The 12,873-nt window shown below is 44.7% G+C and overlaps 1 protein-coding gene across 1 annotated transcript in view; it reads left to right on the forward strand.

The window, feature by feature from the left end:
• The window catches only part of DHX36 (DEAH (Asp-Glu-Ala-His) box polypeptide 36), a gene marked incomplete at its 5' end in the record, with an annotated part of 14,331 nt that extends 2,539 nt beyond the window's left edge, over positions 1–11,792 (forward strand). Inside the window, 15 exons of the mRNA XM_010156226.1 lie at positions 832–934; positions 2,415–2,502; positions 3,343–3,398; positions 3,503–3,567; positions 4,403–4,546; positions 5,155–5,272; positions 5,822–5,920; positions 6,877–7,050; positions 7,348–7,434; positions 8,102–8,185; positions 8,274–8,373; positions 8,453–8,543; positions 10,135–10,255; positions 10,586–10,738; positions 11,607–11,792. Coding sequence (XP_010154528.1) covers positions 832–934; positions 2,415–2,502; positions 3,343–3,398; positions 3,503–3,567; positions 4,403–4,546; positions 5,155–5,272; positions 5,822–5,920; positions 6,877–7,050; positions 7,348–7,434; positions 8,102–8,185; positions 8,274–8,373; positions 8,453–8,543; positions 10,135–10,255; positions 10,586–10,738; positions 11,607–11,792 — 1,669 coding nt within the window. The remainder of the gene's footprint in view (positions 1–831; positions 935–2,414; positions 2,503–3,342; positions 3,399–3,502; positions 3,568–4,402; positions 4,547–5,154; positions 5,273–5,821; positions 5,921–6,876; positions 7,051–7,347; positions 7,435–8,101; positions 8,186–8,273; positions 8,374–8,452; positions 8,544–10,134; positions 10,256–10,585; positions 10,739–11,606) is intronic.
• Positions 11,793–12,873: the final 1,081 nt, after the last annotated feature.

Here is a 12,873-nt window from a genome sequence, read left to right on the forward strand (position 1 = left end):
ACTAGATGATCTTTAAGGTCCCTTCCAACCCAAACCATTCTGTGAGGCGCTGGAGTGTGTGTGGAGAAGGGAATGGAGCTGGGGAAGGGGCTGGAGCACAGTTCCCATGGGGAGTGGTTGGAGCTGTTACTATTCTAAACTGATGATAATGAGTTTCTATTATCATCAGTTTAGAATAGTATCTGTTACTATTCTAAACTGATGATAATGAGGAGGGCCACGAAGATGATCAGAGGGCTGGAGCACCTCTCCTGTGATGAAAGGCTGCGAGAACTGGGCTTGTTCAGCCTGGAGAAGAGGAGGCTCCGAGGAGACCTCATTGCAGCTTTCCAGTACCTGAAGGGGGCCTACAAGGGTACTGGGAGAGGACTTTTTACAAGAGCCTGTAGTGATAGGACAAGGGGTAATGGGTACAAATTGAAATCAGGGAGGTTTAGATTAGATATCAGGAAGAAATTCTTCACAGAGAGGGTGGGGCGGCACTGGGACAGGTTGCCCAGAGAAGCTGTGGATGCCCCATCCCTGGATGTCTTCAAGGCCAGGCTGGATGTGGCTTTGAGCAACCTGGTCTAGTGCAAGGTGTCCCTGCCCATGGCAGGGGGGGTGGAACTAGATGATCTTTAAGGTCCCTTCCAACCCAAACCGTTCTGTGATTCTCTAATCACACTAAACTAAATCTCGAGCACATTGAAGGTGCAGTACCTGATCAGAGAAATAAACGGAACAGCGGTGGGTTACATCGATGCGTGACTGCAGAGCCTGCTAACAGAAATGCGCGCGTGAGCTTGTATGTTAACAGGTTACCAGTCCGCACCCTTTCGATGCCCGCAGGTATTCCGCAGGTACGATAGATGCCTTGGAAATGATGGATGACGACAAGGTGGACCTCGATCTTATAGCAGCACTTATCAGACACATCGTTTTGGAGGAAGAGGTACGCTTCTGTCTCCTGTCCTTGCGCTTTAGTGATGCAGCTGAACTGTCAGTGGCTGGTGGGATGTCAGAGCTGGGTTATTTCAGCTTATCATACAGATACAGAGAAGAAAAATCTTTTGGTTTGCTTTTCTGAGAAGTAATCCAACAGTTTAAAACATGGCTAGTGAGAGTGTGTTACTGAAATGATGGGGCAGTCCATGGGAGCACACGTCTAAGTGTTTTGTGGAGGGGTTGTGGGTATTAATGAGAGCTGTGGACATAGGAATCCTGGAAGACTTCTGGTACTCTCATTTATGATCCCTTCTGAGCAGGGATGAAAAAGAGCCTGCATACTTTCACGGGCAGTGGGGATTGTCCCATAAATAAATGGAATAGATATCTGAAGGTTTGGGGGCTGTTTGATTGCTTTTAAATAAGCCTTCAGGTTCGTTATACACCTTAGTTATTTGATAGAGATAGTTACAAATTAAATAGACTCTTCTGGTTCTTTCTGTGGCTGTGTTTGTCAAGGGGTAGTGTTCTTTTTAGCCTGCAGCAAAAGTGAAGTTTTCTGAAGCAGCTGTAGAAAACTGTCTGAAAACCTCTAGTGTACAACAAAATCTCTGTTCTTCATTCCTCAGCAGTGGGAGGGAGAGGGCAAGAACAACATGTAGAGTTGATGTTCACTGCCTCGTGCCTGCACTGTGCTGTTGGCTTTAATGGTTTTCCTGCCTGAGTAATCTGAACGTGATCCTGGGAGGTTTGGATTTTTACACAGCCTGGCCAGTGTCCAGTCACAGTTACCAGACACACAGCTACAAGGAGCTTCCAACTTGGAGCTTAATACACCTGCAGTAGTAGTCATCCCCAGATGTGCCTTACCTTGCTATTTACTAATGGTATCATCAGAATGTCCCGATTTAGTTATTTAATGCTATTTAGTAATAATGTTATCAGAAGGATCCTGTGCCTGCAGCAGTGACAGACTTGAAGTAAGAATAACTTCTGTTCCCATGGGTATAACGGATGTAGGTTGTTAGAACCTCGAGTTACGTGTTTGTTTATGTGGGCAAACTGATTCCTTAAAGAGAATTTTGATTATTAAAAGCATTACATAATTTAACGTTTCAGTTGATTGATCATTTAAGTTGTGGTTGGTGAGGGTGAGTTGCTGTTTCGTATTTTGTTCTCCCTGTGTTGAAAATTATACATTAGTTTTTCTCCATTTTATTTGCAGCTCAAATCTTTCTGCTGTTGACAGTGTGTTTAAATCACTGCAGGGGAAGAAGATTTAAAATCACATTTGCATTTATTGTGTACAGATGCGTACGTGTCTGACTCGTTTATAGGAAACACTGGTGGAAACTGTTGCAAGCTGGGTCAGTGAGGTTTCCGAATTCGCCTCTCCAGCACCCGGATGGTGCACAAGCAGCTGGTTCTGCGCATCGCATGTGACTCATTCTGACCTCTTTTCCCTTCGCTCCCTCTTCCATATATAGGATGGTGCAATTCTCGTGTTTCTTCCCGGCTGGGACAACATCAGCACTTTGCATGATCTCTTGATGTCACAAGTCATGTTTAAGTCAGGTAAAACCAACACTTCTCATGGGCACTCTACAGCGGTGGTAGTGGCGAACTCTTATTTCTGCATGTGGTTGCTGCGATTGCACTGGATTTTTTTTTTCTCATCTCCACTCTGCAATCGTTTTGAGAGGAGTCAGCATTTTTTGGCATTTCTGTGGTATCTTTCATCTGCTAATGATAACAACCCATTTTCCTCAGTGCAGGTGTGAACAACCTGGAATAGTGTCTCAGACCTGCATCTCTCTGTCCTTTCTTGTACTCTGATAGCTTCCAGCCAACACTAAACTCCTCATTCTGTGTTCACTTCTTGTCTCGCTTCTGCCTACTGCTTTGCTGGTAGTCCTTTTCAGTCTTGTTTATTCCTGGAAGCCTTTTTTGACAGGGCACTAAAATACCCTGTGCCTGTCTGATACACTGTTTGTGTAACTTGTGTTTCCATCTAACCTGTTCACCCCTGCTCCTGACTAGTCAGATAGTTGTCTTACGGCTCATGCTGTGGGCATTCCGTAAAGAAATTCAGTCTGTTGAAAGATTGAGGTGTGTCAGTTTACTTATTAAACTTGTGCAATCATTAAATAATCAGAGAACTTAAAAATGAAATGCAAAGTCCTGTACGTAACTTCATGTATTTTCTTAAACTTGCCATTGTAGCATAAAAATTCCTTTACACCTTTTTAATTCAGAACGTGCTGTTATGATACCTGTCCCTGTGAAATCAGAATAGGAAGCAGTAGATGTACTTGCAGCATTTTTTCTCTATTCTGCATGGTTGATTTTCCTGTAAAATTCAAGGCTCTGTGCTTACACTGTATCTTTTACTGGGGTTTTTTTTTTAATTTCCAGATAGGTTTATTATCATACCTTTGCATTCATTGATGCCTACTGTTAACCAGACTCAGGTATGCGCTTCTTCAGTTGTAATGTTTCACAACTACCAAAAAAAAATGGACTAAGCCTGTGTTTGGTTTTGGCAAACATGTAAATGGGCTGTGGATAATTACAGGTTTTTAAGAAGACGCCGCCAGGAGTCAGGAAAATTGTGATTGCTACCAACATTGCAGAGACCAGGTAAATAGCTGGCTGTACGGACCGAAAACGCTACATGGAAGTTGTAATCTAAAGTGGAAACCTGCTTAATACTTCTAAAGTGCATGTTTTTGTATTTGTACCATTCACTTAGAACACTTTATCTTTAGAAATGTTTACAGACTAAACAGGAGTTTTCCTTTAATTGTCTTCATTCAAACAAGGATGTTGCTGTGAAGACAATTTCATAGAATCATAGAATCACGGAACGGTTTGGGTTGGAAGGGACCTTAAAGATCATCTAGTTCCACCCCCCCTGCCATGGGCAGGGACACCTTCCACTAGACCAGGTTGGTCCCAGCCTCATCCAGCCTGGCCTTGGACACTCCCAGGGATGCGGCATCCACAGCTTCTCTGGGCAACCTGTCCCAGTGCTCCCACCCTCTCCGGGAAGAATTCCTTCCTGATATCTAATCTAACCCTCCCCACTTTCAGTTTAAACCCGTTACCCCTTGTCCTGTCACTCCCTGCCCTTGTAAAAAGTCCCCCCCAGCTTCCTTGTAGTCCCTTCAGGCAGTGGAAGGTGCTGTAAGGTCTCCCTGGAGCCAACAATTTGTTGTACGTGATAAATCTGAGCTGCCTGCCCTCTCTGCAGACTTCATAGCCCCCTGTGGTGGCTCTGGGCAGACCTAGGAGAATACATCATGCTGTTTCTTGAGCCACTTAGTAACACAATTCTTAATGAAATTCCAGACGTGCTTTTTACTGTTGGCTCACAGTGTGGGAGGGGGTGAAGAGAGGTTGAACCCCTTTCAAAGCCTGGGTCAAGCTGGCAAAGAAAGAGTTGCATTTTGTTCTCTGTTTGCTTTTTTAACAGCATTACAATAGATGACGTGGTGTTCGTGATAGACGGTGGGAAAATAAAGGAGACGCACTTTGACACACAGAACAACATCAGCACGATGGCAGCGGAGTGGGTTAGCAAGGCCAATGCCAAGCAGCGGAAAGGTCGAGCTGGAAGGTGAGAATAACGGGGAGGGTTAGAAACGCCTTGTTTAGGCTTCTATCAGCCGTGGAGCTGAAGATGGTACTTTGTCATTGGTGTGCTCAGAAGCGGGTGCTAGCACAGCTGTCTCTTCCCTTAGGGACGGAGGGGATTCTTTGTCTCCCTGGGAAAGTGAATCAACTTGTGCTGTGTTTAACTCCTGAGTTGCCTCCATAGAGAAGAATAAGTTGCAGTGTTTTTAAATCTGTTGGCAGTGTTTGCCCTCACACCTGCCCTCTGAGGCTGTGACACAGTACAGTGAAAGTTGCCTACAAATGATTTCCCCTGAGCTATATACCACATTTTTGTCTTAATTTCGCTCTCAAAACCTTGTGGAGTATCTTCTCTCTTGTTCAGACTCTCAGTTCTTCTCTGCTCTCTTCACTGCCCCGTTTGAGCAGTTGATGGGAGGTTTCTGTGTTCTGCATGTTCTCCTGCCGGTGGGTCTGTTTCAGAAGGCTGGAGTGGCTTTTACCATTCAGTGTGCTTCAATTCTAATTGCCTGAGTTATCTTGGAAAGCTGTTTGTAAAGAAACACAATCCTGAGGGGAAAACAATACAGTTGTTCGTTTAAATGATTCCAGAGTTCAGCCAGGCCACTGTTACCATCTGTACAACGGGCTGCGCGCTAGCCTTCTGGACGATTATCAGTTACCAGAGATCCTGAGGACGCCTTTGGAAGAGCTCTGCTTACAAATCAAGGTAAACGTGTCACTCCTCAAACAGGTTTGCTGTCTGCTTTTCCAGTGGAAGAGGTTGAGAGATGATGTTATCACAGCTGTGGTGTTCAGGTCACAGTTGAGTTACACCAGAAGTACGTGTTTAACTACCAATTGCAGCGACGTTTGCAAAATGCACACTCCTATCCAGGTGCATCAAACCCGGGAGAAGTAAGACTGTCTAGTATAAATGAAAGCTGAATTCTGTTAACAAAACTCTGGGCTGTGCTTTTTGCTCTCTCCCCCCCTCCTCCCCCGCCCCGTGTCATTCAGTCAGAGGAGCTTCAGTGAGAGTGGCAGAGTCCAGGGATCTGTGGTCTTGAAAGAATTTTCCTAGAAATGGGTTTTGGAACTGACAGGAGTTTCCCGGCAGTTCATGTGGAACTCCTTACGCTGTGTAAGGAATACCATGCCCTTAGTTCTTAACTAGTGGTTCTGTTCGCACTTTTGTTCAATTTGTGTGGTCACTGCTTACTGATACAGTCTGCCCTCTTTCTCCAGCTGCTGTAGGTCTGTTTTGTTTTTCTTTCAGATTCTAAAGCTTGGTGGAATTGCTTATTTTCTGAGCAAACTCATGGATCCGCCGTCTCGTGATGCTGTCATATTGGCCATAAATCACCTAATGGAGCTGGTAAAATACTGCTTAATGTACATGCAGGGGAAAATTGTTTAGAACCGTGTTACTGCATTGTTTATGGGACAGTTCTGATCCTACAGCTGAGGCCACCTGCAACCCCTTACTGTATGGTGCAGGCCCTTTAAATATCCTCACTGGACAGAGGAAATAATGGTACATAGTTGGTCATGCTATGGGCTGCATAGAGTAGTTCCTGAGGAACTTTCTAAATTACATACATGCACCTTGCATTTAAGTCGCTGCTTCTGCACCACCGTGCTCACGGCTGCACCTACCAAGCCTTCCTGCCCCAGTCAGCTCAGTGGAGGGCTCGGGGCACTTCTCTAGGGCAGATAAGGCGTGTAGGAGAGAGCTCTGGGACATCGTTGCCCCTTGGGATGCTGGGAAGGGAGAGTTTACTGGCACATGGGTACGACAGACTTCTTGCCCTGGTATCTGTCGGTTGTAGCAGTACACTGAAGCACCCGACTGAGGTGAAGGGCAGTGTTAGACTGATGGCGTGATTCTGGGGATGCTTTGATGAAGTTAAAATTCAGCTATACGTGTGGTGGTGTGTGAGCGTGCTGTAAAATAGCAATGGGTGGAATTGTTGAACCAGAAGTGGTACTGAGGGTAAGATACAAGTCTAAAACTATGCTGGATCGGGAGAACAGGAAGACGCTTATGTTACTAATTCTTAATATTTTCATCTGGACAAACACTGAGCCCTAGTAAACCACTTGGAACACTAAACTAAAGACTGTGTGTCTGCTGTTTTCTTGGATCTAAGTGAACATTTCAGCTTCTCTGTAACTTGCTTGATCACGTTCCTACCATACACCATTAGAGCTGGCTGTGTTCTCCAGCTGTTAGGCTGGAGTTCTCTAGGTGTACTAGGAGCTCTGTCAAGGAAATCCTCACCATCTCAAGTACTGTGTATTCTTTCTTCCCTTTTTTCCTTCTTCTGGCAGAATGCTCTGGACAGACAAGAAGAACTGACTCCGCTGGGTGTCCATTTAGCACGGTTACCCGTTGAACCGCACATTGGAAAAATGATCCTCTTCGGAGCCTTATTCTGCTGCTTGGATCCAGTCCTTACCATTGCAGCTAGCCTCAGCTTCAAAGACCCTTTTGTCATTCCTCTGGTAAAGTTTCTGAGGGTGGAATTACACTACAGATTTTAAGAATCTCAGAAGGATCTTGGGAGTTACTAAGATGTTAGAATTTAAAATCATTTTAATCTTCTTTTCATGTTAATTACTTTTATTGGTAAAAGACTGCCTTCACATACGATGAAGTATTGTCTTTGCCTACAGCGTATTGGAAGTAGCTTTAACGTTCACGTATGTCACGTACAGAGTATCGCTGTCTGTGTGTACCCTCGTTCGGAAGAGAACTGGCGTGTCAATTGTCAATATTTCATTGGTTCTAATTATTCTTAGGGCAAAGAGAAAGTAGCAGACGCAAGAAGAAAGGAACTGTCAAAGAACTCTAAAAGTGATCATCTAACTGTGGTGAATGCTTTCACGGTAGGCATCTTTCCCTGCGCTGTTTAGGGGCTTTTCTTCTTGAATGTTAATTGGGGCAATCTGGATTATTCTAAGGAGAAAACTGATCAGTTTATGCTCTGAAGTATTTCTTGGCTTCTGCAGAAACATAAAACCAAATTGATTTTCACCCTTCTAGCATTGAGCAATCTTTTTCTTCAGGCTCAAAAACCTAATTTATAGTGGATATGTCTATGAAAGAGACTATATATGTGTAAAACTATAACTGTATATCTATAGTTGCCTTGCTGAAGTCATTAATTGTTGTCCTTCAGCCTCTCCAAGAGGCTGGGGCTGACTTCGGTACTGTTGGACACTTAGTTGGATACTGCTGGGGCGAGAGCAGGAAGTAAATGGCCTGGGATGCAGTTTCTACCCAGGACTGTTAATAGCAACACAGAGAGTTCTGGCAAACTTGGGCAGATTTTGCACCTCAGTGTGAAAAAAGCAAGTTTTGATTCAAATTGTTGTAAAGTTGCGTTTTTCTACTCTGTGCTGTCTGTATATAACCAAAGAGATTGAAGGATCTGCTTTCTCTCTTACAGAAAAACATGCAACTATGTCGTTTGTTGACCTCCAGTTTTTGCTGTCCCTAATTTTTGTATGTGTTCACTTACAAACGCCTTTGAACTATGGTTTTAATTTTTAGGGCTGGGAAGAGACTCGACGTCGTGGTTTCAGAACGGAGAAAGACTATTGCTGGGAGTATTTTCTGTCTTCAAATACGCTCCAGGTAACATCCTGACAGATTGAGCCTGTGGGGAAAAGGGAGGAGCCTTTTGGCACAGCATCATTCTGGGGCAATTGTTGTTGTTTCCTAGATGCTGCATAACATGAAAGGACAGTTTGCTGAGCATCTCCTTGCAGCTGGATTTGTGAATAGCAGAGACCCCAAGGATCCCAAATCTAATACCAACTCAGGTAAAAGGTGGAAGGAAATGGAACATTTCTAATAGGTGAAATTTTGCACCACTGTTACTTACTTTGCTGTCTTCTGCAGATAATGAGAAGTTGCTCAAAGCTGTTATCTGTGCTGGTTTATATCCCAAAGTTGCAAAGATCCGGCCAAGCTTCAGCAAAAAGAGAAAAATGTAAGGGTTTGGTTTAATGTTGGTTTGTACTGGAGGGGTTTTCTGCGTTAGCTGGTTTGGCAAGGTGAGGCAGTGCTTGAGCGCAGGAATGAGTCTGCGAATAGCTGTCCTGGGTGTGGGTTGATTGATCTGAGGAGGGTAGATGGGAGCATGGTATTTACTTCATTTCACATCTGGATACCTGCTGGGCTGTGAAATAATTTGCGTGACCTCACGCCGTGGATAGTATTACAACCTATCAGTAACTGCTGCTGCAGGAGTCCTACCATCACCTTCCACCTACAGCTGCAGCTGAAACGCTGTCCTTTCGTACTGCTGTGCCGCATATGCTGATCTGTTGATGTGTCACTGTTTATGTTATCAGACTATTTATTCTTACTAACTGCTGCTCACAGCAACAGTGTGCTCATCAGAACATGGACATCCTTCTTCATGGACCTGACTTATGACAGGAGGAAGGGTTGACCGTTGGGATCGATTTGTCTGGGGGTGTGATGTCGATACGGCAACCTAAGAGCAATCATCATGCCAATATGTAAAAAAAAGAAGGCAAAACCCTGCCCAAGTGATTATTTCTTTGAGAGGAGTGAGAGCATAGTCAAAATTCTACCGTAGATTGTGTGATTTAGACCCGTGTGCAGCTGGCACTGCTGGTCAGCTGATGCTCCCTTTTAAACTGAGCCCGGTGTGCCAGCGTCACCCAAACGCAGCGTCTGCCACCCTGATGCAAGTTGCTGCCTGGCTGTGGTGTTGCTGCGTGGTGGAGCTGGGTGTAAGCCAGCAGCCCAGGAAGGCTGTTTTATCATCCACTAAGCAAGAGGTTTGTCAGCTAACGCTTCGCTGGAGAGGCTCGCTCACCCGCTGTTTGTGTTGCAAACACTGAAGTCTGTTTTGCAAAACACTTCGTGCACGGGAGTAGAGCGCTCCGTGACCCACACTCGAAGAGCTGCATCTCTGAAACGTGGGAAGGAGAACGGTTGTGCTTCATACGTGCTTGGTTTCTGCTTTTATGGTCTGACAGTGTTACGTTAGAAAGGAAAGCTGATTTCGGGTAGTGAGGAGAACGAAGGCAGCTGACGGTTGTCCCTTGAGTCAGGTTGGTTCCAAGGCACGTGGTACGAACAGAGGTACGCCACAAGGCTGCTCGGCAGTGGTAGGGACAGCTTGTCCCTTGTTCCACACTGACACCGCTTAACGCTGAGCAGGGAGTTTGGATGTGCAAGTTCCTTGTGTGGTTTTTCCAAGAAGGTGCTTGAAACTTAGTTTGTGTGAGCAAATTCAGTAACTCTGTCCTTTGTTTGGACAAGAATGCCACTTGTTTTTTCTACTTGAGAGAATGACAGGGGGCCAAAGGGGGTAACTTCAACAAAGAACGCAAACTTCTTCCATGCAGGAAGAAAGATGTCTAAACGTTCATACCGTAGATTCAGTTGCAGGCTTCTGGGAAAGAAGTCAAAGTATCTTTGAACATCCTTGTACTTTCAGGGTTTAGTGTGCTAGTGGAGAGCTGGAGGGGTGTTTGACTTGGGACACAGCTGTGCTGAACTTTCAAGATTGTATTTTAATCCTAAAATACTTTTTTTCTTTTAAGGGTGAAGGTTTGCACCAAGACAGATGGATCAGTTAATATTCATCCTAAATCAGTTAACGTGGAAGAAACAGAGTTCCATTACAACTGGCTTGTGTACCATCTGAAGATGAGAACTAGCAGTGTACGTAAAGGGTTGATATTGGCGTAGTTTATTTTTGTAGCTCCTTTAAGGCTGGATCAGGATTCAGAGGGGATGTGAACAGTGCATTTGCTGAAGCCTTCCTGCCCTGGGTCGCTCCTCCTGCACGCCATCAGGTTATGCTCTTTGTGGCACTGGTAGTATTGTTCCACGAATGAATACTGTACCTTTTCCAAGTTGCTTCATATATCTTGCAAATTTATGAATTACTCTGAATAATGATCTTCTGGAATTCTCTTTTGCATTTCATTACGGGCTGCTGGTATCACTTAAGATGCTTTGAAGGGTGACTGACAGTTTTCTTCCTTGCAGATTTACTTGTATGATTGTACAGAGGTCTCTCCGTACTGTCTCTTGTTCTTCGGAGGAGATATATCCATTCAGAAGGATAAAGATCAGGATACCATTGCTGTGGATGAATGGATTGTTTTCCAGTCTCCGGCAAGAATAGCACACTTAGTGAAGGTGACTGTGCTTAATAGTAATGTATATGGAAGGCTTAGCATGACACTGAGGTGATGATGCTTTAAATGTATTCCCAGTAAGCTCTTCAGGTACACGGAGTAAACCAGTGATGTGCTGGAGGTGTGTAGGGGAATGGAAGTTCAGATGCAGTGGTAAAAAACATTCCCAACGCTGTATCACATGGGCAGACACAAACACTGATGTATCACTTACATTTGGCTTTAGGCACTCAGTTGTTTGGGGTTTTGGGGAGTTTTGTTTGTGTTTTGTTTGTTTCCAGTGTAACAGCCTGACGAAAGAATGAGGCTGTGTGCCTGTTGAGACATCAGCAGTGACCTGTAGGGTGGATTTAAAGGATTTATAAACATGTGAAGAGCTTAGTCTCTGTAGTTTTCCATAGCAAAGCCTGTAGGATGGCTTGATGAGCCCATGCAGTGGCCACATGGACATGCAGACATGAGGATGGGGCTCTTCAGCTAGCAGCAGGAAGTTCCAGGGGATGGAGGAGCTGAATAGAGCTCTGGTCAAAATCAGATCCTAGAAATCACACCTGAATTTTTAAAACCCCTATATTTTTAATCCTAAAAGAGTCAGCTCACCTAGAGGTGGCCATCATAGTGCTTGGTTTGATGTACTCACCTAGAGGTGGCCATCAGTCATGAAAGGTAATACTGCTGGATTGAGAAGCAGCTTCTGGTCCTGTAAATAGCAGTGTTTAAATGGGAGAGGCAGGTGTGAAGGTGAGGAGAACAGAGCGCCCAAGGGGTTTGAACTTTCTGTGGTGATGATGTTGTCTGTGGCTCTAATTGCCTGTCCTCTTTTTTCTTTTTTTTTCCCCCCCCCCCCTTCATTCCAACAAACTCTTCAGAATTTAAGACAAGAGCTCGATGATCTCCTACAAGAAAAAATAGAAAACCCACATCCTGTGGACTGGAATGACATTAAATCCAGGGATACGGCAGTACTGACAGCTATTATAGACTTAATCACAACGCAGGAGAACGAAAGTGCCAAAAACTATGCTCCACGCTTCCAGAGTGAACGCTATAGTTGACACACTTTCATCTCTGTCGATAAACCCAACTTATTCACCCTTGTTTTGTTCTGTTTCGGTCTTTTATAGCATTTGTTTAGCTAGAGGAGAAACTCTTCTAGAGTAAGCTGGGAATCCCCTCATACCGAAGAGCAGTTATTTCAGAGTAGTTGGTAATACCTGCCTGTGCATGGCGTTCCGTGTAGCGTTCTGAGTAAGCGGCAGTGCAGCGCTAGCGAGGGTAGTTGATGTATGGTTCTTGTCCTGCTGTTGCTTGGTTTGGTTTATGTTTTGTTTTGTTTTTTCCTATCATGTAACAGATATTCAAGAAACTGCTAAAATACTGCTTAATAATACTTCCACTGCTACCGATGCAAACATTTCAAAAGAGTTTTTTATTGGGGTGGTGAGTAATTACACTGAGTGTGTTACTCCAGCTGTGCAGTGGGCGTCTCGCCGTCCCTTCCACAGCAGGTTATTACAGCTTAATTAAACTGAACTTGAAAACACTTGTTAAATTTGTGCTGTGGGAGGAACCCGTCTTCAGAAATACTGGCAGCTTCTGCCTTTCATCCCGTTCCATTAATCTTTCTTCATCCCTCATCGCTGCTGACTACACTTTCTATGGGACACAAGGTTCGATACGGTTTCATTGCATTCTTTTCTAAAGTCCGTGTATGGGTGTTAGAGCTGCATTAAAAGCCTTTTTCTTTAAAGTGTTATTTCACCTGTGCTTAGTGCTTAACGTTTGGAACATCGTTCTCATTTGTGCTTTGCAAAAACGACCTTGACCCCCTGGCTCGGGAGGGTTTATGAGGAAAGAACGGCTCAGGTGAAACTTGGCGGCTTTATTCATAAAGAAATTAAGAATTTAGTGACTTGGACCCTCCTTTCCATTGGGTTAACAAGGAGGGGAGGAAGCCAAGCTTCTTTCTACAACACAGCTGCAAAAAACCACCCATATCATTCACCCTCTCTCCCGCCAGCCAGGTGATTTCACCCTCAGGTGCTGAGGCCGTTTCAGACGGGGGGAGGAGCAGGAACACCCTGCCGTGAGGGAAGGGGAGAACTAAAGCCCCGGGGTCGTGCTGCTTTGCTCCCG

The sequence above is a fragment of the Eurypyga helias genome, unplaced genomic scaffold (assembly GCF_000690775.1).
Source record: "Eurypyga helias isolate BGI_N326 unplaced genomic scaffold, ASM69077v1 scaffold17437, whole genome shotgun sequence".
Classification (NCBI taxonomy): domain Eukaryota; kingdom Metazoa; phylum Chordata; class Aves; order Eurypygiformes; family Eurypygidae; genus Eurypyga; species Eurypyga helias.